This window comes from Dendrobates tinctorius, unplaced genomic scaffold, assembly GCF_039654945.1.
Source record: "Dendrobates tinctorius isolate UK_male_01 unplaced genomic scaffold, ASM3965494v1 ptg000422l, whole genome shotgun sequence".
Taxonomy (NCBI): Eukaryota; Metazoa; Chordata; class Amphibia; order Anura; family Dendrobatidae; genus Dendrobates; species Dendrobates tinctorius.
The window spans coordinates 612,412-638,722 of NW_027362086.1; the positions used below are offsets into that span (position 1 = coordinate 612,412).

The window sequence follows — 26,311 nt, forward strand, 5'->3', positions numbered from 1 at the left end:
TGAGTATAATATAACTCCTTTTTCTTCTCTCAGGTTAAATCGGGGGCTTATCTACAGCATTACAGAATGCTGTAGATAAGCCCCTGATGGCGGTGCCAGCAGCTCATAGTCGAGAAATTGGGTGACAGATTCCCTTTAAACGAATGCTGATCTTTACATCTTTACCCATCGGGGGACATTTACTACCACCCATCAGTCCATTTAAATGGACCCTTAGTGTAGGGTCATATTATTTGAATGGGTAATGGGAATACTGAGCTGTAGCATTCCTGGAAATCTGATGACCTCTGCAGTGGGGGAGGTTTATCGGAGCAAAAGTGCAATGAGATGTCGCTCAGTGACCAATCGGATCCCAGCTCTCGTCTTTTTGCAAGCAGCCTAATTGGTTGTTATGGTTCCTGCACTGGTCCTCTATGACAAAACAAAAGGTTAGCATAATGGTTAACCAGTGATCAATTACTGTACCTGAGACACTTTCGTTTTCACTATTGAATGTAACCATGTTTGCACAATGAAAAGACAAACCTATTTTACAGTCACCTTAATTTATAAACCTATAACAATCACTACATATGCCATATATCAAGTCAAAAAAAGTATAGCTTTATTAGCTACATTATCTATAATAATAAATGCCCTAACCAGCTTCCGGTTGTAACAACTTCCGTCCAGTTGTAACCGGTGACGTCACCACACACACACGCACGTTAACCCTCAACACACCACACCGCCTCAACACACACTCCTCTCACCTTTCACCTCCACTCATGTCCACTCACTCTTTCACTCCACATACGTTCCTTTCTCTCACTCCGTTTCTCATACTCACACCGTCATCGTCGCTGCCCCGACATCTTCCTCCGCCGCCGCGATCCAGGATCCAGACGTTCTCCAGGCCGCCGACATGTTCTTGCGGGACGCCATCTTGGATTTCGTGAAATCCCGCGATATTTAAGATGGCGTCGCCGCAACAACATGTCGCTGGCGTGGACGACATCGGGATCCAAAAAGATGGTGTCGGCGAAATCTTGCGAGATTACGCCGACGCCATTTTGGATCCCGATGTCGCCCATGCCAGCGACATGTTGTTGCGGCGACGCCATCTTGAATATCGCGGGCCTTCACGAAATCCAAGATGGCGTCCCGCAAGAACATGTCGGCGGCCTGGAGAACGTCTGGATCGCGGCGGCGGAGGAAGATGTCGGGGCAGCGACGATGACGGTGTGAGTATGAGAAACGGAGTGAGAGAAAGGAACGTATGTGGAGTGAAAGAGTGAGTGGAGGTGAGAGGAGTGTGTGTTGAGGCGGTGTGGTGTGTTGAGGGTTAACATGGCAAGAGGTGTGAGGCTGTGTGCACACGCTGCGGATTTTGCTGCGGTGTACAGTACCATGATTCCCTATGGGAATCAAAAACCGCAGTGCAGACGGTGCGGAATTTTCCGCGCGGATTATCTGCGGTTTTCAATCCGCAGAAAGAATTGACATGTCAATTCTTTCTGCGGATTCTCCTGCGGTTTGCCATCTCCTCTATTGAGGAGATGAAAAACCGCAGAGCAATCCGCAGGTAAAACCGCAGGTCTTTTGACCTGCGGTTTCACCTGCGGATTTTACAAAATCCGCGCGGATGAATCCGCACCTAATCCGCAGCGTGTGCACACAGCCTTAACGACGTCGGCTAAATCTCGCGAGATTTCGCCGACGCCATCTTGCATTCGTGAAATTGCGTCATTTACCTCACGCCGACTTGCTGTGCGGACGCTTGGCATTGCCTGTACAACCATAACTACTGCTGCCTTGGTCCTATGCCTGTTTACTGCCGGTGTCTAATTACAGGGCCAATTTGCCTATACTGCCATAACTATTGCTACCTTGCTACTCTGCCGGTGTCTAATTACAGGGCTAATTTGCCTCTACCGCCATAACTACTGCTGCCTTGCTCCTCTGCCGTTGTCTAATTACAGGGCTAATTTGCCTCTACCGCCATAACTACTGCTGCCTTGCTCCTCTGCCGGTGTCTAATTACAGGGCCAATTTGCCTATACCGCCATAACTACTGCTGCATTGCTCCTCTGCCGGTGTCTAATTGCAGGGCTAATTTGCCTATACCGCCATAACTACTGCTGCCTTGCTCCTCTGCCGGTGTCTAATTACAGGGCTAATTTGCCTCTACCGCCATAACTACTGCTGCATTGCTCCTCTGCTGGTGTCTAATTACAGGGCCAATTTGCCAATACCGCCATAACTACTGCTGCCTTGCTCCTCTGCCGGTGTCTAATTACAGGGCCAATTAGCCTCTACCGCCATAAGTACTGCTGCCTTGCTCCTCTGACTGTTCACTGCCTGTGTCTAATTACGGGTCCAATTTGCCTCTACCGCCATAACTACTGCTGCCTTGCTCCTCTGCCGGTGTCTAATTACAGGGCCAATTTGCCTCTACCGCCATAACTACTGCTGCCTTGCTCCTCTGCCGGTGTCTAACTACAGGGCCAATTTGCCACTACCACTTCATAACTACTGCTGGGCAATTACAGGGTCAATTAGTATCTGTTTACTCTACAATACTCCAGAACGCCTTCTTCACTGCCAGATAACTGCCAAATAGACTCCTTTACCTGTGCCAACATGAGTCATAACAAAAAGTATGCCAATGCCAGTGAAAGGAAAGCAGCTTTAGCACTACGACAAAAACAACGCCGTGCTAATGAGACTCCTGAGGAAAAACACCATCGCCTTGAGAAGATTAAGGCTTATAAACGCCGTCGCATCACACACGAATCCCCTAACTCTAAATCCATAAGATTGGCTGAAGAAGCCTCTGCACGCCGTCACCGCCGACAACAGACGGCCTCTTCCTCATCATTATTATTAGACTCACAACAGGATGCTTCCACATCAGCATGTGGAACAATTTACTGCTACACTTCATCCCATATGCCGTTCACTGACATAACTAATCAGCAATCTGTTTCTGCCCTATCAATACCACCATTCAATACCGATGCACAGTATGCCAATGCCAGTGAAAGGAAAGCAGCTTTAGCACTACGACAAAAACAACGCCGTGCTAATGAGACTCCTGAGGAAAAACAGCATCGACTTGACAAGATTAAGGCTTATAAACGCCGTCGTCTCACACACGAATCCCCTAACTCTAAATCTATTACATTGGCTGAAGAAGCCTCTACACGCCATCACCGCCAACAACAGACGGCTTCTTCCTCATCATCTATAATAATAAATGCCCTAAGCAGCTTCCGGTTGTAACAACTTCCGTCCAGTTGTAACCGGTGACGTCACCACACACACGCACATGTTAACCCTCAACACACCACACCGCCTCAACACACACTCCTCTCACCTTTCACCTCCACTCACGTCCACTCACTCTTTCACTCCACATACGTTCCTTTCTCTCACTCCGTTTCTCATACTCACACCGTCATCGTCGCTGCCCCGACATCTTCCTCCGCCGCCGCGATCCTGGATCCAGACGTTCTCCAGGCCGCCATGTTCTTGCGGCGACGCCATCTTGGATTTCGTGAAATCCCGCGAGATTCAAGATGGCGTCGCCGCAAGAACATGTCGCTGGCGTGGACGACTCGGGATCCAAAAAGATGGCGTTGGCGAAATCTCGCGAGATTACGCCGACGCCATTTTGGATCCCGATGTCGTCCACGCCGGCGACATGTTCTTGCGCGACGCCATTTTGGATCGGCGAAATCCCGCGATAGTCAAGATGGCGTCGCCGCAAGAACATGTTGCCGGTGTGGACGACGTCGGGATCCAAAATGGCGTCGGCGAAAACTCGCGAGATTTCGCCGACGCCATTTTGGATCCCGACGTCGTCCACGCGGCGACATGTTCTTCCGGCGACGCTATCTTGACTATCGCGGGATTTCACGATACCCAAGATGGCAAGATGGCGTCGCCGCAAGAACATGTCGCCGGCGTGGCAACGTCTATGATGGCGCCGGCGGAAGAAGATGTCGGGGATCGTGGAGCAGCGGCGATGACGGCGTGAGTATGAGAGACGGAGTGAGAGAAGGGGTCGTATGTGGAGTGAAAGAGTGAGTGGAGATGGTGAAAGGTGAGAGGAGTGTGTGTTGAGGAGTGTGTGTGTTGAGGGTTAACATGGCAAGAGGTGTGATGCTATCGCATCCTCCCGATGCGATAGCATCGGGCCATAATCTAGTGCACACTATAACATATAATTAAAAAGCAGAGCAGATCGTATAAATACCAGTAAATATGGAATGGCATCAGTCTAGACGTGATATCCGAAATCATGTGTATATACAGGATAATGTTCAAAAAATGCTAAAGTGTACTTGGGTCTCCAAAATGGCTAGCAACATCAAAAAAAGATGCAGGAGATGAATCAGTACCTAAAATGTGGGTGTAAAGTGCATAGGTTACCTCTCAAAATGGATTAGATGTTAAGATAAATATTAGAGACATGAATCTCTGCAGAAATATAATGCAGGTAAATGCGATCAGGTGTGCATCTCTCAAAAGTATAGAATGAAAGCTTATATAATCAAGACATAAAGGTGCTTAGTGTATGAATAATTAGTTTGAAAACCTTTATAATGCATGTCTATAAGCAGAAAAGGTAAAGGGTAAATGAGACCCCTTCACACTAGTCCTATGGCTAAGATTGTCTTAAGTATATGCATTAGGTGTACAAGTGAATAAACGTACGGTACGTAGGCAAGAACAGGTTGTTGGCCACGTGTTTCGCCGTCGCTTTGTCAAGTGCCTTGTACATTTGTATACTTTATAAATTTTGAATTTCACATCCAAACTATAATTCCACCCCCTCTTTAATGGTATTTAGCTTTATTAAATGGCGGAGCAAAATAATATAAACTTCCTGTGCTTGCTGTATGGAGATGTGATGTGTAATTTTTTGTAAGGTTAGTAGTTTTGAGTTATGACCACCTCCCTACAGTCAATCCACACAAGTCTCTTGGGCTTTGTCCAATATTGTAGGTGTTTAGTCACCATAATTTACTAAGTAGAACAGTATCCATAGGCGAGGTGTAAACAATGACAGTATGGTGGGTAGAGTAATCTCTAATGGATGGGATTACATATGCCTTACTGAACATTGTAACGTGTCATTTGGGAGCGCTATAAGAATTTCCTCCCACTCCTTCCTGCGTGATCCAGCAGTGCGTGTGTGTTCTCTCCTGAGTGCCATGAGAGGGCAGTTTATTTTTATAACTGTGTCCAATTTCACAAAACAACATGAGCAAAAATAATCTTAGAGCTGGAGCAGCCTGCTGGAACCAGAAGTACAGGCCGTACTCCCCGTGCTTTACATTCAGGTGCTTGCTCTCCACTGGGTATTGAGGGTCTTTTAGCTCTTCATATCACCACCAAGTCATTCAAGCTGTGCTGGTAATGTTTTGCTCATCATTCATTTCATGTAACATACAAATATTCACGGTTCATTTATACAATTGAATCTAAAAGTTTGGTTAGGGTTGGCCACCTTTATGGCTTGTGTTTTAAGAAATAGGTTTTTAAGATGCTGTACAGTTTGTCATTTTGTCCCTTTTCATTTGTGAGGCTGTTTCTTTGTTCTTCCAGCCTTTGGACTTTTCCTGAAGGCGCTCCTGTCCATGAGAAGGCTGCAGATGGGGGAACATGGGACTATACAAGACTGGTAGGATTCTGGTACCACCGCAGGTTAAAGGGCTTAATGATGAGTCTGGTCACATACCCACCCACCTGTGACCCTTATGGACAGGCGTGCCGGAAGGAAAGGATGACTGATTTCATAAAACCCACTTCTAAACACCACCTTTTAAAGTAAAGAAGCTACAAATAACGTAGTATCTAATATTTCAGTAATACCAGTGATTTTTTTAATGCTAGATGTCGCCTTATGTGTGATAATAGGTGGAAGACAGGGGAAGAGCTTTATTATAACCCAGCTTATTACTTTTATTTTAGGACTGGTCAGATCTGCCCGTGGAGAACAGAATTCTAGCAATTGTAAGTTACTACTATGAGCTCCTTGCTGTTGAATATTCGAGCGGACACCTGATGTCTGCTTATATTGGACATTGGGTATAGCTTACTTTCCTGGATGTCTAGATGAAAGCTTTGTTGCACGAGGTCACGCTTCTTTAGTATGTGATGTCTCTTACCATTGCATAATGTGCTGTCATCACAAGCTGTTCCTGTCCGTTTCAGAGTAATGTTTACCAGTGATCTCACTCTCCATTAATAGTCTGTTTTTTAAACTGTCAAGTATGTAAACTTTTGCTCTCTGGTACTTATACCTTACTCTTTGCCTACTTACCGGCTGTGTGTTATTCCTTATGACCTCTTTCTATCTGTCAACCTTTCACACTTTCTGCAAAACTCCTCATCCCATCTCCAAAGGGGAGAGCAAACCATTGGTGCAACCGCATCAGAACCCAAGAGGTAAGGGGCCCATCTTTACCTCCAAAGCAGCACCTAAAAGGGGGCAATAAGATGAATTATTTGCCCACATGCTGTTCTTGCCCAGCAAGGGTCCCTCTTCGGTCTGTCCTCCCCTGCATCTCCTGCTGCTATCCATCTCCCATCGCCTTTTTGTTTTGTTATTTCTAATAGAGCTATTATCTTTCAGTGTGACAATATCTGTGGAATATGTAGGAGTATTCTGCACTGCAGCCCAGAGAGCCTCCTTGGTCAGACCGCAACGCTAGAGCTGGTGCAGATTTATCCCGAGTCTTCTAGCAGTCTGGTGAGAGGCGTGATTTATAACGTGTTGAATCGAGATTCGTACTCTCCTTTTTCTCCACTGTATAACTAATGGTTACATGTATCTGTCCCTTTCGGCTCACTCTACACTCATGATAGAGACCTTAATGCCTGGAGATCTTAGGCTGAGTTCACATGTCCAATAATCATCCATTTGAAATGGATCCAGCGGCAATCCGTTAGCAGGACAAAAAAGTTGTGCATACATACATGTTAAACGGATTCTGTTGTAATAGGTAAAAAAAAGATGTAAAAGAAATATCATGAATTCCAAAAATTATTTTAATTTGAAAATGACAATGGTTTTGTCTTAGGAGGCAATAACTATAGAATTCAAATGGTTGCCATCTTGTTAGTACTATAATGTTGGTACAGGTGCCTGTGAGCATGTGCAGTGGTAGGCATGTCCACTGCTATAACCTGGAGATAACTATACCTTGTATCCAGAAGGCAGGGTGTACAATTGTATAGGTGCCACTTCTTACCAAAGCACCTCTCCTATCTTTAGTATTACATCAGGTGGACAGCAGTGAAAGGCTAGTTTCATATTTGCGAGGTTTTGCGCAGCGTTTCGAAAACGCATGCAAAAATCGCTTGTAAACGCTGCAATATTTTGTCGCATCAGCGTGCACATGACAAAAAAACACAGCGTTTGTATGCGATTTCAAGCGTTTTTCCATGCGTTTGCGTTTTTATGCACATGGGTTGTCTAGGTGTCACATTTCACAGGAGTAAAATCCTTGCAAAATTCTTGCAACAGACTCCACCAATGGGACATCAGTGGGCGTGTGTCATGGGAATTCTTTATATAGACCCTGTTTACAGCCGAATTCTTAACATTTGCTTGCTTTTTCTCTTGTCAACATGGATCTGCGCTGGAAGAGTTTTCACTTCAACTTGGATCTGGACATCGCGATGGCTGAGTCTTTTGCAGTTGCTTGCCATCAACAAAGGGAGAGAGAGAGACAGTGAAGACTGCAGCGGCGGCGTTTGTGGATACATCTGATTATTTAACTCCGGGAGAGCCGTGGAGCGTACCACACACTCTACGGCGAGCTCCAGGCAAGCCCGGAGAAATTTACTGACTTTCCCTGGATGTCCCAGCAAAGCTTCAGGGATTTGCTTGCTCGTGTTCAACAATCCATCCGGAGACAGGACACACAGCTCCGTCGTGCGATTCCAGCTCCTGGTCACATTATAGTACGTAATATTTAAAAACCAATGCCTGCATAATTGTTTTTGTTCTGCCATGTACTATTCCAAAGCCTGCAGAATTAGTTCTGCCATGTAGTAAACAAAAGCCTGCAGAATTATTTTTATGCCATGTACTAATTTTTTTTTTCTTTTATTGTTTTAAAAAAACCTTACACATAAATATTAATTTTTGTTCTTTCTCTGTTTCACAGATTCCTGGCTACTGGAGAGAGCCTCTCTTCACTCCACTTCCAGTACTGGATTGGAATATCCACCTTGTTGGGAATTGTTGCGGACACCTGCCGGGCTTTGTGGAACGTTCTCTGTCCAGAATTTATGCCCCTGCCTACCGCCGAAAAGTGGATTGAAATAGCAGAAAAATTCTGGACAGTCTGCAATTTCCCTAACTGTTTGGGAGCGGTTGATGGGAAACACATCCGGATAATCAAACCCAAAAGAACAGAGTACTATACCTACAAAAAGAACTTTTCTACAGTACTCTTGGCCATTGTGGATGCAGACTGTATGTTTGTTGCAGTGGACATTGGGGCATTTGGCCGTGGGAATGACTCCCAGGCTTTTAAGAACTCCGGTATGGGCCGGAGATTGTATGGCAATCATTTCAATTTCCCCCATTCCTTGGCCTCTTCCCCACACCGAAGGACCACCACAGCCATTTGTAATGGTTGGGGATGAGGCCTTTCAGATGTGCGCCAACCTGCTGAAACCCTACTCCAGCCGGGACTTGGACCACACAAAAAATCTTTAATTACAGACTGACCAGGGCCAGAAGAACTGTAGAATTTGCCTTTGGTACACTTGTCTCCAGATGGCGCATTCTCGGCACAGCCATTAATCTGAAACTGGAAACCGTGGATGAGGTGGTGAAGGCGTGTGTGGTTCTTCATAATTTTGTGATGGCTAAAGAGCACCTGACCTTTGAACTCGATGATGCAGCTCCTAACCCATTGCCTGAATTCAATCAGCACCCTCTCCGGTCATCCATTGAAGTTGGCCAAATGAGGGACCAATTTGCGGCCTACTTCATCTCATATGTAGGACGGGTGAAATGGCAAGATCAAATGTTGTAAAAATTTTTCCTTGTGTGTATGTTAATAAAAAAACCTGTTTTGATAACTGTACCGAGTGCACGCTGTCATTTTACACTCCAATACAATAATCAACTGGACAGGTGTACCAGTGAATTCATGATGCTGTGTTTTGTGCATCATGAATTTACTAGTATTCCTGACCAGGTGACACTATATATATATATATATATATATATATATATATATATATATATATATATATATATATATATATATATATATATATATATATATATATATATACACACTCACTGGCCACTTTATTAGGTACACCTGTCCAACTGTGTGTTAAGACTTAATTTCTAATCAGCCAATCACATGGCGGCAACTCAGTGCATTTAGGCATGTAGACATGGTCAAGACAATCTCTTGCAGTTCAAACCGAGCATCAGTATGGGGAAGAAAGGTGATTTGAGTGCCTTTGAATGTGGCATGATTGTTGGTGCCAGAAGGGCTGGTCTGAGAATTTCAGAAACTGCTGATCTACTGGGATTTTCACGCACAACCATCTCTAGGGTTTACAGAGAATGGTCCGAAAAAGAAAAAAAATCCAGTGAGCGGCAGTTCTGTGGCCGGAAATGCCATGTTGATGCCAGAGGTCAGAGGAGAATGGGCAGACTGGTTCGAGCTGATAGAAAGGCAACAGTGACTCAAATTGCCACCCGTTACAACCAAGGTAGGCAGAAGAGCATCTCTGAACGCACAGTGCGTCGAACTTTGAGGCAGATGGGCTACAGCAGCAGAAGACCACACTGGGTACCACTCCTCTCAGCTAAGAACAGGAAACTGAGGCTACAATTTGCACAAGCTCATCGAAATTGGACAGTAGAAGATTGGAAAAACGTTGCCTGGTCTGATGAGTCTCGATTTCTGCTGCGACATTCGGATGGTAGGGTCAGAATTTGGCGTAAACAACATGAAAGCATGGATCCATCCTGCCTTGTATCAACGGTTCAGGCTGGTGGTGGTGGTGTCATGGTGTGGGGAATTTTTTCTGGGCACTCTTTGGGCCCCTTGGTACCAATTGAGCATCGTTGCAACGCCACAGCCTACCTGAGTATTGTTGCTGACCATGTCCATCCCTTTATGACCACAATGTACCCAACATCTGATGGCTACTTTCAGCAGGATAATGCGCCATGTCATAAAGCTCGAATCATCTCAGATTGGTTTCTTGAACATGACAATGAGTTTACTGTACTCAAATGGCCTCCTCAGTCACCAGATCTCAATCCAATAGAGCATCTTTGGGATGTGGTGGAACGGGAGATTCGCATCAGGGATGTGCAGCCGACAAATCTGCGCCAACTGTGTGATGCCATCATGTCAATATGGTCCAAAATCTCTGAGGAATGCTTCCAGCACCTTGTTGAATCTCTGCCACGAAGAATTGAGGCAGTTCTGAAGGCAAAAGGGGGTCCAACCCCTTACTAGCATGGTGTACCTAATAAAGTGGCCAGTGAGTGTGTATATATATATATATATATATATATATATATATATATATATATACACACATTGTATGACCTTTATCATCTCTACAGTTTGTGTTCAATTTGCAGCGACCGTGGAGATAGTACAACTAATATTTGTGTCACCTGGCCTGATGATACAAATAGTGATTTGGGGATGCACTAGCATCCGTCACTATTTATGACACCTGACCATGTGACTATAAATATTATTTGTAGGATCACCACTGTGGCTTGATTTTGAACGCAGACTGGGGAGATAATAAAGGTTATACAACTTCTACAATCCCCAGGCCTGGTGTCATGCTGAAGTGAGGACGCCCAAAATAACGCATCCTGAATTCAGAATGTTATCACACAAGGGCAGGTGAATACACATATGAGTTAAACTGCAGCATCGCTACAGTCTGCGTGAAATAGATATGCAAACTGAAGCGACGCTGCAGGTTAAAACTCATGTGTATTCACCTGCCCAGGTGTGCTAAATAGTTATGATTTAAGGCCAGGGTATTGTACATATGACGTGTATTTTTCCCATCATCTCCTCAGTTTATTCACCACACACTGAATAGAGGATGTGGTTAATTACAAGGTATATCTAGAATCCCCTGCCCTTGTGTCACAATAAGTGAATTGATGATTTTAAAAACACCATCCTCAATTAACTTTTTATAATACCTGGCAAGGTAACAATAGATATGCCTTGCAATCAACACCACCCTCTATTCAGTCTGTGCAATATTGGCAGACTGAAGACAATAATGTTGGTGAAAATACAAGTAATATATTTGTGTTTTTGTCTACACATATCTCCAGGAATGACACAAGAAACATGTGTCAGTAATGGAGCTTTGTGTGGGCAAAAAAGCAAAGTGTACGGCGCAGTGTGTGTAGGCGGCGAAAGACACATTAAACCGTATTAGGGGAAACCAGAATTTCACATTTATTTAAAAAAAAAAAAAAACAAAAACAAAAAAAAAAACACTTTTATTGGGAAGGACGTTTGGGGGAAGATTGTGCTACTTTGGGGGTGTGGAGAGACGAGGAACGTCTGTAAGGCGAGGAAGGTGTTCTAGGGGAAGGGAGCTCAGGGATGGAACTGGAGGCAGTGTGAGACATTAGGAGGACAGGGGGGAGGGACAGACAAAGTCTTTTGCCTTTTTTTTTCTTTGGTCCTTGAGTCTCCTGCCTGGACCGTTTTGCACTGTGTGACCGCCTTACAGTGCTTGACCGCTTGGAGCTGGTGGACCTTGGCCTTGGATCAAAAAGAGGGAATGCGGGTCACCCCTCTGATGCTCCGTGGTGGTGCTTCTCGAATGAGGAGTGGTGGCGGTGCTACTAGGAGGAGCACTGGCGGTGCTCCTAGGAGGATGAGGGGTGGTGGCAATGCTCCTAGGCGGAGGAGTGGTGGCGGTGCTCCTACCATGATGAGGAGTGGTGGCGGTGCTCCTACCATGATGAGGAGTGGTGGCGGTGCTCCTACCATGATGAGGAGTGGTGGCGGTGCTCCTACCATGATGAGGAGTGGTGGCGGTGCTCCTACCATGATGAGGAGTGGTGGCGGTGCTCCTACCATGATGAGGAGTGGTGGCGGTGCTCCTACCATGATGAGGAGTGGTGGTGGCGGTGCTCCTACCATGATGAGTGGTGGTGGTGGTGGTGCTCCTACCATGATGAGTGGTGGCGGTGCACCTAGCATGATGAGGAGTTGTGGCGGTGCTCCTAGAAGTATGAGGAGTGATGGCGGTGCTCCTAGACGGAGAAGTGGTGTCGGTGCTCCTAACAGGAGAATAGGTGGCGGTGCACCTAATAGGAGAATAGGTGGCGGTGCTCCAAGAAGGTGGTGCAGTGGAGGTTGCAGCGGTGGTGCTCCAGACAGGAGCAGCGCTTGCCATGGTGGCGGCGGTGGATTGTCCAGCAGCACTCTGCATTGGTGTGGTGTCCGGCTTGGCTTGGAATTCAGGTAGCCGTGCAGTGGTATGCAGCAGAAGTTGGTAGTGAGGTGTAGCGAGTCAGTGGTGGCACAGTTGGAAATGACACCACTGACTGCCTGTACTGATTCTGCTGCATAGCCTGCAAGTAAGCAGTGTTGCAGGCCTGTATCACATTCAGCTGTTGCTCAGGAATAAGGTGTTCTGCCATGCCCCGTTCAATTTTACTGAAAAAATGGTGCGCTGGTCTGTTGAGGTCGGACTTCAGATGGTCAAGGTGACTGTTGACACAGTGGAATCGGTGGTCCATGTGGGTAAAACCGCGTTTCTATGAGGACAAAACCGCTTTCCACTCTGTCTCACATCGCCTTGAGGCTGGCATGAAAGGCCTCGCTCAACTGCATGAACTTGGGCATGACATTCCTGTCCGAGGCCCTCTGCCGCTGGCGGGAAGTACCCAAATAACCAGTGGCAGAGACCTGGGACAGGGGAACACCGATTGACCAGCTTCCTGGTCACCAGCTGTCTGTGTTGCTGACCTGCAAGCTGCTTCCTGGCTGTCAGATGGCTGGGACGGGTCCGAGGTCGTTCGATGAAGGACCGCTCCAGGGACAGGTTGCAGGGTGCTGCTCTAGGTGCTGTGGAAAGAAAAGAAAAACATTAGTATCATGCATTTACAAGAGCCAACTGCTGAGGAAGAGAAAAGCACAGATAAAAAAAACAAAAACAAAATACTTACGCTCTGGTGGCAAGGACCGGTCTTAGGAACATCAACTCACGATAATGGTATTTTCTTCTTGTCCTTGCCGCTGGACCACTGCGAAGCTGTCCCTCAGCACGGATATCACTGTTGAAGCGGTCCTTCATTGAGCGCCAGCGTGTTCGGACTTTGTTCACTGTTAGGAAAAAAAAAACATTATACAATGTATTGTTGGAAAAATCTGTATCATCACACACACCTGAGTGAACATGGCAAACATTCAATGCGGCATCACAAAACAATTCAATGGACAATGCACTGATTGTTAGCCATGATAACACAATTGTGTTTCATGCTAGATATATTCTAGCAGGAAACACAACAGATTCATCAAGGACAATAGTCAATACGGCACAATACAGCAATACAATACACAATGCAGTCACTGTTGACCGTGATAACACTGTTGTTTCATGCTAGAATATATCTAGCAGGAAACACAAGTGTCATCAAGAACAATAGTCACTATGGCATCACAGAACACGGAAATACTTACTAAATGCCTTTTTGACACTTGGAGAGGCGCGGTCCCAGCCATCCATCATCGCTGCGGCCGCCTCATTCCAGAGCTGCTGGGTCATCACATTGTCCGTGTGCTGCTGGTCACGGCTGTCCCACAACGGGACACGTTCCTGGACCAGGTGGATCAGGGCCTCGTTGTCCAGATAGATGTCTTCATCCCCTTGTGGAACCTAGAAAAAAAAATACATTATAATCTTGGAAATATTTGTGAATGAAAAAGATAGAAAAAGCTACAGAAAAGTGGAAAGATAGAAGATGAAAAAAGGAAGAGAAAAAATAAGTTTAAAAAAAAACAAAAAAAGCGACATTCAAAGTAGAGTCTGTACTTACATTACGTCTCCGCGCCGGGACTTGGCTTGGCTGCTCCCGCTGTTCGGCCTCTGACACCGTGTCCGATGATGTCTGAAAAAGAACAAAAATTATTACACATTTGTAGATGCAGCAGCTATGCTTACCCAAAGGCAGGAAGATACTCACATCACACTCTGCTTGGGCCAGTTCTTGCCAGGATGGTGTGTATTCCGATCCAGAAGACATGCTGCAATTAAAAAAAGCAAAAAGTATTAGTACATAATACATTTGAAAGGACAGGCAGACATTAGAATACTCACATTCTTGCTGATGCAGCTTTTATCCAAATGGCTCTGTTCTTTTGCAGGCTGTCTGGTCTCTTCCAGGATGGCTGTAGAGTAGTGAGTGGTCTGACAGTGCAGACACCTTCTTTTATCTACACTCCTCCCAAACAATGTTTCTTGTGTAGGGGGTGGTTTAAACAAGTGTCTAGACATTGTTTACTGAAAAATCACATGCACTCAAAAGCGCAGACGTGCGCACGTCCATCCGCACACCAGCGACCCCATAGACTGTAATGTGATTTTTTTTTTTTTTTTTTTTTTTTTTTTTTGCAAATTCCGTGCGCATGCGTTTTTTTGACGAGGTTGGGTGGAACAAAAAATGCAACATGTAGCGTCTAGCGCATCTGGGCGCACACCTGGAAAAAAGCGCAGTGCAAGAAAACGTTGATGAACGCATGCAAGCGCTAGACCATGCGCCCGCCATGTTAAAGATAGGGGAGCATTGCGCATGCGTACGATGCGCTGCGCGATAAAACGCTAATGTGAAACCAGCTTGAGCGGCCTCTTTTGTGTTGGTTTGTTTTGTTTTTTATTGTTATGGTATGTTGCATGTTTTACACCTTTTCTACTGCACCAAGTTCTCCTTTTTCAGTTGAATTATTAAATTGTGACATGTAATGTTTATTTTTTTAGGGTATTGAATTTAAGTCTACTTCTTCTGGACAGCATTTTGTCTGCCGGATTGCACCTGAGGTCAGTATGTTGTACTCTGTTGTATCCTCTGCCTCAATTTATGCATGCTTATTATTTACACTGCGTATTAATAGATTCTTAAGTTTTTAAAATCTTTTTACTAATACAGGATGAGAATGGAAGTGACAGTCTGCTGCCAACTTGTTTCAGTATTTGCTTTTTCTTTCTATTTTCTCGCCATATATTTTTCAGTATTTTTTAGCATACAGTAATGTAATGGTTTATAACAAAATATCTTTAACGACAGAAACTTCCCGAGCTGAGTACTAGCTTTTATTCTTTTACTTCTAAAAAGTTACATGTAATACCCCATACAAGATACGTTTTTAATCGCAACAGGATGTGTAAAAAAATAAGGGGGATCAAAAATATTTCCACAGCAGTTAGATTGCATTGCACTCCGACCACTATACATTATGTGCGTGTTTGTGTGTACAGTGTAAGTATAATGTATGTGTGTGTATAATATGTACACTACTCACAAAAAGTTAGGAATTTTTTGCTTTCGGGTGTAATTTATGGTAAAGATAAAAAGCTCACGCTATAGTGAGCTACAGTGATATTTTCCAATGAAATTGGGGCATTTAAGTAGAGGTATACAATGGTAGATTTCCTTATCTCAAACAATTTATTGAAACAAAAGTCAACAGTGGTGCAAATACCCTAAGAAAAAATGTCAATGTCTTAATAACTTGTCATGCGACCTAGAACATCACTTACAGCTTGACAATGACACCCCATGCTGATCATAAGTGTAGTTATTGTCGCTGAGGCATCCCACTCTTCTTGAAGGGCAGCCCTTGGGTCATTGAGGTTCTGGGGTACAGTTATGAACCTCTACACAGGGACTCAGCTGATCCCACAGGTTTTCATTCAGGTTTGGAGAAAGTGCAGGCCACTCCGTTTGAGGTACCCCAGTCCTCAAGCAGCCGTTCCCTAATTATGCGACCTTGATGAGCTTGAGCATTGTTGACTATGAAGATGAAATTAGGCCACTTTTGTTCGTGAAGAGACACAATAACTGGAATAATGATGTTTGTAAGTAGTAGAGGTTTGTCTTTAGCTGCTATTGTTTCTCTGCTCAGCGTAAATCGACTTTCATCAGAGAACGGCACTGAGGCCCACGGGTCCCTTGCCCGGGGTACATGCTCCCTTTGATGACGCCTTTGCCTGGTGGTGTGGTCAGGCACCCTTGCTGGTCGTCTAGCACGCAGACCACGCTGATGGTAAACTGTTTTGAATGGTCTGACGTGACACTTGCGCGCTTCTCCCCTCCCTTAAATGTGCCTGAATTTTTGTGGCATTAATCATCCGGTTCCGAAGGGCATTGTTCACAATGAAGTGGTAATCAGTGTGGGATGTGGCGAAAGTACATTCACTTCTCTGACTTTTTGGAACTCTTCCAGTCTCCGTGTCTCTGTTGCAACCTGTTGATGACACACTATGTCATTTTAAGCTCTGTGGCCACTTTCATCTGATTACATCCTGCTTGAATCCTCTCAATGGCACAATGGAACAATCTGTACTCCAAAACGAAATTGTGCTCCTTCTCAGCCTTGACTTGTGTCCTAACAGTAGTTTCCAACGACGTATGTGGCATCACCACGTTCTGGAGACATTGCCCAGTAAATTGTGGGGTCCAGTTTCGCTTATTGACCCTTGTGAAATTAACAAATTTGCAGAAAATAAAAATAATTACATTTCTATCACTAAAGTGTTATATTCATTCCCACATCCAATGTTATAAAATTCTGTGAGGCACTTGTGGATTCAAGATACTTTCTTACTGCACCCCCTAGATGAATTCATTAAAGGTAATCTGTCACCCATTTTTAGTGGTATCATGTAAAGATATCACCCAGTTGTGCGTCCCATAAGGATTCTATTAGGACTTTTGATTCCCCCCAACCCCACACCTTTGATGCATAAATACCTTTTTTATCTTGGTGGAGATGTATGGAAATCGCTGTGGTCCGTTCTGATGGGCGGGGCATATTTGCCTTCTCCCCCCCCCCCCGCCCCCGCCCTCGGCTTGCTGAACGTAATCTTCATCTGTGAATATCACAGATGCCGTAGCTTGCGCAATATGCTTTGCCCAACTGTGGGCAAAGCATATAATCGGTACTGCGCATGCGCCAGTATTTTTAAGCGCGGTCTATGCCCCGGAAGTGTCCTGCATGTTGGGCAAAGCATATTGTGCAAGCGCCGGAGGCCTTTTCAGTGCCCAAGCGTGGAAAACTATGGCATCTGTGATATTCACAGATGAAGATTACGTTCAGCAAGCCGAGGAGGGGGGGAGAAGGCGAATAAGCCCTGCCCATCGGACCGGACCGTGGCAATTTCCATACATCTCCACCAAGATAAAAAAAAAGCTATTTATGTATTAGGTGCAGGGTCAGGGGGAATCAAAAGTCCTAATTGAATCCTTATGGGACGCACAATTGGGTGATATCTTTACATGATCTCACTAAAAATGGGTGACAGATTCCCTAAGTTGAGAAGTTTCCAGTATGAAGTCACCTGGAGAGATTTTGTAACAAATTACAGGGCTGTTTTCTCCTATTATCCATTGTAAAAATGGCAAGTTTTGGGCTAAACCATCATTTTAGTGGAAAATGATCGTAATTTTTGTTTTCATATCCACATTTTAGAAAGTTCTGTAAACTCCTACGGGTTCAACAAGCTTAACACACCCCTACATGAATTCCTTGATGGGTCTAGTTTCCAAAATGGGGACACTTGTGTGGGGTTTCTGCTCTTTTGATTAGAGATGGGTGGACACCTGGATGTTTGGGTCCGGCGGGTTCGGCGAAACAGTTACAAAAAGTTTGGGTACCAGAACAATACCCGAACTCGGACACACCATTCACTTGAATGGAGGCCCGAGCACCCAGTGTTTGCCACGCTGTCATGTGTATGACTTCGGCAAACACCGCAAAATCATCTACGCCGGTCAGACAGCTGCAGTCCCCAAAAGACAGCGTGAGTGCTCGTCTGTGATCGGAGGTATAAAATTTACCTCCGGTCACTGGTGTCAGCTGATGGGATTACTACTTCCATCAGACAATGCCTGCTGCTGCTGCTGCTAATAACAGTGAGAGCAGGAGCATTCATGAGTATTAATCAGCTGGCTCCTGTGCTGTAAATAAGTAATGATAAAAAAAAGCATGGATTCTCCTGTATTTTTGATAACCATCCAGGCAAAATTCACAGCTGAATGCTTCAACAAGGCTGGCTATCAAGAATAGAGGCCCCCATGCCGCATTTCTTAAATATATGTATGTATGTGTGTGCGTGCGTGCGTGTGTGTGTGTGTGTATGTATGTATATATATAGATATAGATATATAGATATAGATCTTAAAGCCACTGCTACAGAGGAAGTGGAAAGAGCCGGGCAAAGCGCCAGAATTGGCGCATTAAATATATGACAGTGCGACAAACCCAAACTGTAGCATGGACTTCCTGGTCAAGTCCATGTTCGGTGTCCGTGCCTGAACAAACAGTAGGTGTTCGGTACTGCCAATGAACTTGATAATGAGACATGGTGTCTGCAACCTATTCCAGACAAATTTACATTTAGAATGACAAATATCACTACTTTAGTCCTGAGCCCTGCTGTGTGTTCAAACAGAATTTGACTACATGTGGGGTATCGCCATGCTCAGAAGAAAGTGGATAAAAAACTGGATGATCCGTTTTTTTCTTGTTGCCTCTTAAAAAAGTGAAAAATCTGTTGCTTAACCTACATTTTCATGAAAAAATATTTTTTTTCTCAATATGATGACCTAATGTTTTCAAATTCTGTGTAATACCTGCAAGTTCAAAATGCTTGCTCTACCCCTGGATAAAATCCTTGCGGTGTGTAGATTCCAACATGGGGTCACGTGGGTGGGGGAGTGTTCTGCTGTTTAGGCACTTATGGGACCCTGCACATACGACATGGTACGTACCATCTACTTCAGCCAAATTTGTATTCCAAAATTTAAATGGTACTCCTTCCCTTTCTGAACCCTGCCGTTTATCCAAACAAAGGTTTCTGACCACATGGGGGGTATCTGAGTGCTCTGAAGAAGTTGGGTAACAAATTGTGGGGTCCATTTTTTTGTGTTGTTCCTTGTAAAAGGGAAAAAAATGTGGCTAAAGCAACATTTTAGAGGAATAATTAGTTTTTCTTTTTCATTCTACTTTGTATTGTTTCCTGTGTAGCACCTGTAGTGTTAAAAAGAAAATGTTCCTGACAGCAGTTTTGAAGTATTTGACCAGTGCGGTTTTTAAAATAGTATCACTTCTGGGGAGTTTCCAGTATATAGGCACCTCAAAGTCAGTTTAAATTTGTTTAGTTCCCTAAAGAAACAGGTTTTGTATAGGTCTTGAAAAAATGAGAAATTGGTGCTCAACTTTTATCTTTTCTAACATCCTAACAAAATTAAATGAAGTTTGAAAAATGATGCAAATGCAAAGTAGACCTATGGGAATGTTATTTATTAATGACTAGAAATAGGCCCGATGCTATTGCATCGGGAGTACCGTGAAATGAACATCTGTGTATCCTTAGTGGCGGGGGATTCAAATCCCGCGCGGCACCGCTCATTGGCTCAGCCGGCGGGGCGGAGGATTTGAATCCCACGCCGCTCATTGGCTCAGCCGGTGGCAGCTCAGCCGATGAGCTGTGCCACGTGTCTCTGAGCGGCGCGGAATTCAAATCCCCCGCCAAAGCCGTGCGGCACAGCTCATTGGCTGAGCGCCCCGGGATTCAAATCCCCCGGCATGCCCCTGGCATGGCCCCGTCATCCCTATAATGGTATGCATGGCCCTCTCATCCCTATTCTGGTATGTATGGTCCCCTCACCCCCTGCCCAATCCTGGTATGCATGGCACCCCATTCCTCATACTGGAAAAAATGGTACTCCTCACCTCCCAATCCTGGTGTGCTTGGTCCCCTCACCTCCCAATCCTGGTATGCATGGTCCCCTCACCTCCCAATCCTGGTATGCATGGCCCCCTCACCTCCCAATCCTGGTATGCATGGCCTCCTCACCTCCCAATCCTGGTATGCATGGCCCCCTCACCCCCCAATCCTGGTATGCATGGCCCCCTCACCCCCCAATCCTGATATGCATGGTCCTCTCACCCCCCAATCCTGGTATACATGGTCCCCTTCACCTCCCTTTCCTGGTATGCATGCCACCTCTCACCCCCCTATCCTGGTATGCATGGTCCCCCTCACCCATATTAAACTGCACACATACAAAAAAAATATTTATACTCACCCTTCTTTCCTGTGTTCCAGCGCTGTCCCATTCTGTCGGAGGCCGCGGGAGGAGTGTGGCGCTGGAGTACACGCATGCCCATACCGCGCTGTCCAGTGCCATATTGCTGAAGACAAACTGCAAATGTGTCTTCAGTAATATGGCACTATGCGCATGCGTGATTCTCACGCGCACTCTTGCTCTGGTCTCCGGAAGAAGAGAAACGCCGCGGCAACGCTCCTCCCGGTGAGGTAAGTATGTAAGGGACGCTCAGCCAATGAGAATCCCGCGCTGCTCATTGGCTGAGCGCCCCTGGTGCCGCGCGGCTTGGCGGGGGATATGAATCCCGGCCGCCATATCGGAATACCCATAACTTGGGTGTTCCAATATGTCGGTCGGCGTCGCCGCTGACCTCCCTGCGGTGGAAGATTAGCCGCGGCTACTGTCGGGACATCAGCGGCTAGCTGATTGTGGGATAGCGACACATTCGCCGGAAGCTGTGACAGCCGATTGTCAATTATATATTAGATTTTGCACAGCATGACTGGTTTAAGGGTATAAAAAACTGAAAGTTTGAAAATTGGGAATTTTTCCAAATTTTTGCCCAAATGTTGATATTTTCGCAAAATATATTGACCTAAATTTACCGCTAACATATAAAGTACAATGCGTCAAGAAAGAAACAGTCTCAGAATTGCTGAGATACGTTGAAGCATTCTTGAGTTAACACACAAAGTGATGCTGGTCAGATTAAAAAAAAAAAAAGGTCAAGTTTGACTTGGTCACTAATGGTGTGTGCACACGTTGCAGATTCTGCTGCGGAATTTTCCGGGCGGATTTGTCTAAATCAGCAGGAAATCCGCAGGTCAAAAGACCTGCGGATTTTCCTGCGGTTTGACACCTGTCATGGAGCAGGGCCAAACCGCTGCTAAATCCGCACAATGAAGTGACATGCTGCGGATTTAAAACCATAGCAAATCCACGTGGAAAATTCCGCACCGTGGGCACTGCAGTTTTCATTTTACATTGCTTTTAATGGTACTGTACACCGCAGCAGAAACCGCAGCGTGTGCACACACCCTTAGGGATTAAACTTTTCCTGGTCAGTAGAAACTGGGTAATATAATGTATTTACCAATATGAGGTGATCCTTTTCTTTGTTTCTGCACTGCTTTAGTTTTTCTTTCCCTCTGTTCACTTTAGTTAATACTAGCTGAAGAGCTCGGTGCTGCCCGGGCATAGTAACTAACTACAGTTAGTTATAACAAATTTATAATGTGTGTGTGTATATATATATATATATATATATATATATATATAATATGTATATATAATATGTATATGTGTGTGTACGTAGCGCCCTGCCCCTTCCGCATAGCCACATTCACTATAATATCCCACATTATCCCGTCAGCTAGAGCTACCGAACTACTACCCATAATATCCCACATCGTCCCATCAGCCAGAGCCACCGGACTACTACCACTAATATCCCACATCATCTCGTCAGCCTGGAGTCAGAACCAGAGCGCTGAGTGGAACGGTCCTAACTTCCATACTGGGGATCCCTTTAAGAGAGGCTTGGCGTCAGAACCAGAGCGCTGAGTGGATTTGCCCTGACTTCCAAACCCATGATCCCTTTAATAGACGCCCGGGGTGAGAATCAGCGCTGAGGGATTTACCCTAACTTTCTTATCGGAGATCCCTTTAAGAGAGGCCTGGGGTCAGTACCAAAGTGTAGAGTGGATTTTCCCTCACTTCCGTACCGAGGATCCCTTTAAGAGGGGACTTGGGTCAGAACCAGAGCGCTGAGTGGATTTGTCCTATCTTCCATACCGGGGATCCCTTTAAGAGAGCCTGGGATCAGAACCAGAGCGCTGAGTGGATTTGCATACCAATGATCCCTTTAATAGAAACATGGGGTCAGAATCAGAGCGCCGAGGGATTTGCCCTAACTTTCATACAGGAGATCCCTTTAAGAGAGCCTGGGGTCAGTACCAAAGCATTTCAAGGCAATTGCCCTGACTTCCATACCGGGGATCCCTTTAAGAAGGGCCTGGGGTCAGTACCAAAGCGCAGAGTGGATTTGCCCTAAATTCTATACCAATGATCCCTTTAAGAGACCCTGGGGTCAGAACCACAGAGCTGAGTGGAACTGACCTAACTTCCATACCGGGGATCCCTTTAACAGAGGCCTGGGGTCAAAACCAAAGCCCTGGATGGATTTGATCTGACTTCTATACCAATGATCCCTTTAAGAGGGAAGATGTGCCTACGGGATGGAGGATGTGATGGGTATATGGGCACGGGAGGGGGGATTCATTTCTGTCATGCGCTCTCTGCTCCTTTCAGGGGGCAGACAATGGCTGGGAGCTTATGTTCCCAGGGATGCTATATTTCTCCCACCATGTCAGTGTCTGCTGAGGTGTTGTCAAGTGGGAAAACTGTTGGTCATAGCAACCTATCACAGCTCAGCTTCTTTTAACCAGCTCTGGTGAAATGAAAGATGCTTCATAATTGGTTGGTGACACACACACACACACACACACACACACACACACACACACACACATTCATTTTTACATATAGAGATTTTATTCCTTTTTTGCAAGTTGACCATTTTGAAATGAAATCTTTAAATATGTTTTAATATAAAATTATAAACAGCTTGCTATTATACCTTTTTAGAAAGGGGAAATCTGGGGAGCCTTTCTTGACACCTTCATTTCTGATTTGAGATTGATGTAGAGAGCTTTTTGTTATGTGTATTAAGAGGCCTGGGTAACTGGCTCATTTCAAAAGGAAGGTTAGCGCTCCAGTCAAGTCAGTGCATAAACTGGGCTAATGTACGTATTGAAATGAGACATTTGTCCAGCCCCCTTCATATACTTAACTGGTAACTTGCTAACACAGTAAGTTCTTTCAAATGTCGAACCCAAACTATAATTGTCTGTGTTCTGGAGCTGGAGATCGTCAAAACCGTTCTTCATTCACATATTTTGTATACACGTGTTTTTTTTTTTTTTTCTTTTTAATTTTTTTTTTTTTATTAAACAATTTGTAGATGTTTTTAAAGTTAGACAACCCATTTTAATTTGATCTTTTGAAATAATGAAGTCTGTTTGGTATTCAGACTCCAGCACAGCGTTGTGGCCAGATCTTTCCAGGAGATGAGATTATTAAAGTGAATGACCAGGTGGTGGTAAGTAGGAACCTTTCCAAATTTCTTTTGAAAATGCAGACAGGACTACTGATAAAATTTAACTTGTAGTTCTTGCCTAGGTTGGATGGACGCAGAAGAACATCGTGCTGAAACTACAGGAAAGACCAAACTATGTGGCGATTGTCTTAAAGAAAGTCACAATCTTCCAGTCTGAATCTCTCATATCACCAAGCAAAAAGAAAGTACATAAAACGCTCACTTCATCAACACGTTCTACTTCACTTTTGACTGATACACCTACCTCTCCAACTCAACGACATGCAGCCTCATTGATAGCACACAAAAGCCTTCTGCCAGCATACAGTGTGCCCACTATACATTCAAGGAATCCATTACCTTTTTTACAATCTGAGGTTAAACTTTCTTCGTCTCTGGAACACTTTGAAACGACCTCCCCCTCCACTATACACTTTTCTGAAGCAAACCAACAACTGTCTACTAGTGAGTCTTTCTCACCGACCCATAATACCTGGCCAAGTTCTGGGACTTCATCACATGGCAAACTTCCAGTGAACATTATTTTCCATTCAGTGCCTTCTCAACCTTCTTCTGAAGAACTAAGCCTCCAGAATACAATGGCTTCAACTATATATGCCAAGACTCTGACTCCAATTTCACAAATTTCTCAAGAGCTCAATCCTCAAGATTTAAAGGTTGGTATATTCAGAACTTTAATAGGCTATATTTTGTCCTAACCCGATGTTCTCAAAACCCCTCACTATTGTGATGACTTAATTGTTCGCAGTAGCTAGAGTTTCTCAGTTTCTATGGTTTTCATCATGTTACATGTTAATTACTTGTATCCGAGAAAATGGTTATTGGAATTATAACCATTTTAACTTCTGAAACTCACCGTATGATGCAGTTTTTTTGAATTTGATAAATCTGTTTCTTACTACCACTATAGAGATGGTCATAGATACGATGACTTGTTTTAGCAGCCATGTTCTCCGGGTCTCTCGTTATTATTCCTGTTTGTGTCAACTAAACAGAAAAATATTCACATACACTTTTTTCCATTTATTGCCTGGTTCTAGGCACACAAATTGCATTTATGTTTAAACATTTTTAAGGTTGGATCACTTGTTTCACCATCAGCAGACCTATTTTGGACCAAAGCTGTGCAGTAGGATTGTAAAGGTTATATATTACTAAGCGCCACAAGTCATGTCCCCACCATGACATGACTTGCCATGATAAAATAATCATAAATGTCCTGTTTCAATAAGACTGGTATTTTGAATTCCAGTCTTAATAAAGGCACTGCTGTACTAAATTATTTAAAGTGCTGACCTAAATTTCTGCTGTAATTTCTGCCACTTGTGTTGCATTTAATTACTCTCCTCAACATTTTGGCAAGGTTCACTAAAGGGTCCAAATTGACTTTAGGGATTGTTAGGGGGCGCAAGAGTTCTAGTCCTCTTCTCTCTGAAGAGACGATTTACATACGCATCAACATTGATATCGCAATACCGAGAAGCAAATATGTAATTATGGAACTCGCACGACTGTTAGATATGTTAATGATGTGTAAATGGAGAAAAAATGGAAACCTTTTCAAACCATTTCGATTTAATGAGAATTGAGTATGACCCACCAATGCACAGAAATGTATGCACTTGCATGCCACGGTTTGAAAGGAGGTTATTAATGGCTTACTAATGTTCTGCCACACTGAATGTACTTCGGCACCTAACTCATCAAGATCCATGGTGGCAGCTCTCTTTGCAATTACCGACCTATGACATCCAAGATGTGCTCTGTGATAGACAAGTCCAGATACACTACAGGCCATTGTAGCACATCTAGGCCTTTATTAAGCTGCTCACACTAGCATGAGCAATATGCAGCCTGACAGTGTTGAAAAACTTCGTTGAAATGGCCTTACCACTGATTCCCCACCAAATCCATGTAACACTAAGCTGTTGGTGCATTTGGAATGAAGACTAGAGGGGACCTTCTGCCACACATTATGGCATCCTGCACCATAATCTTAGGAAGCTGCCCAATGTGGCATTCTCTCGTGAATGCCTTTTCTGGTGTTGCCAATGTGATCTCCGGCCAAATTTATGCCTATCATTGCATCCAAGTCAAAGGCAGGACTCCTCACTGAATAGGATAGACCTCCATTGCAGTCTTATTTCAACATGATGGTCTCTTCAGAGTGGTGCCGAGAGGTCAATGAGGCACCTTTACGTGAACATATGGCTTGTAGCCCATTGTCATGTCAATGCCTTCTCGTGGTTTGTGTAGACACTGACCCCTTAGGTTTCATATGTGATGTTTGGTTTCACTTGCAGTACAAAATGAATCAATTGTGGAACCAGTGGTATTACCATTTCTCCAAAATATCCGAGGACCCGTTTTTCAATTCAGCACCAGGCTGCAACTTGCTGTTACTGTGAGCAGTCTGCATGGACAAAACATAGGCTAGTTTCACACTAGCGTTTTGAGGTGCAGCGCACGCTAGCCATGAACCTCCGCCCCCTGCCGCGCCTCCTCCGGTCAGCTTCGCCTATGGGTGCATGACTCTGCACGCGACCTGCGTACCCTATCTTTAGCATTGGGTACGCAGGCTGTGCGCAGGTATGCTTTTCCCGGCGCATACGTCCTTTTGACGGTGCGCCGACCTGCGCCAAACACATCGTGCTGCATTTTGGTGTGGCCGGCGCACCCTCAAAAGGATGCATGCGCAGGCAAAAGCATACCTGCGCACGGCCTGCGTACCCAATGCTAAAGATAGAGTATGCAGGTTGCAT

At 44.7% G+C, this 26,311-nt stretch overlaps 1 protein-coding gene and 1 long non-coding RNA gene across 4 annotated transcripts in view; both read left to right on the plus strand.

Moving 5' to 3' along the window:
• The window catches only part of CNKSR1 (connector enhancer of kinase suppressor of Ras 1), a 149,244-nt gene that overhangs the window by 35,677 nt on the left and 87,256 nt on the right, over positions 1-26,311 (plus strand). For all 3 annotated transcript variants that reach the window (XM_073564015.1, XM_073564016.1, XM_073564017.1), the window contains 5 exons: positions 5,962-6,003; positions 6,626-6,742; positions 15,019-15,078; positions 23,463-23,531; positions 23,612-24,205. In XM_073564015.1, coding sequence (XP_073420116.1) covers positions 5,962-6,003; positions 6,626-6,742; positions 15,019-15,078; positions 23,463-23,531; positions 23,612-24,205 — 882 coding nt within the window. The remainder of the gene's footprint in view (positions 1-5,961; positions 6,004-6,625; positions 6,743-15,018; positions 15,079-23,462; positions 23,532-23,611; positions 24,206-26,311) is intronic.
• LOC141076737 (uncharacterized) lies at positions 6,756-9,090 on the plus strand. Its single transcript, XR_012227515.1, has 2 exons — positions 6,756-7,959; positions 8,166-9,090. It is a non-coding gene; the product is annotated as an uncharacterized lncRNA (long non-coding RNA).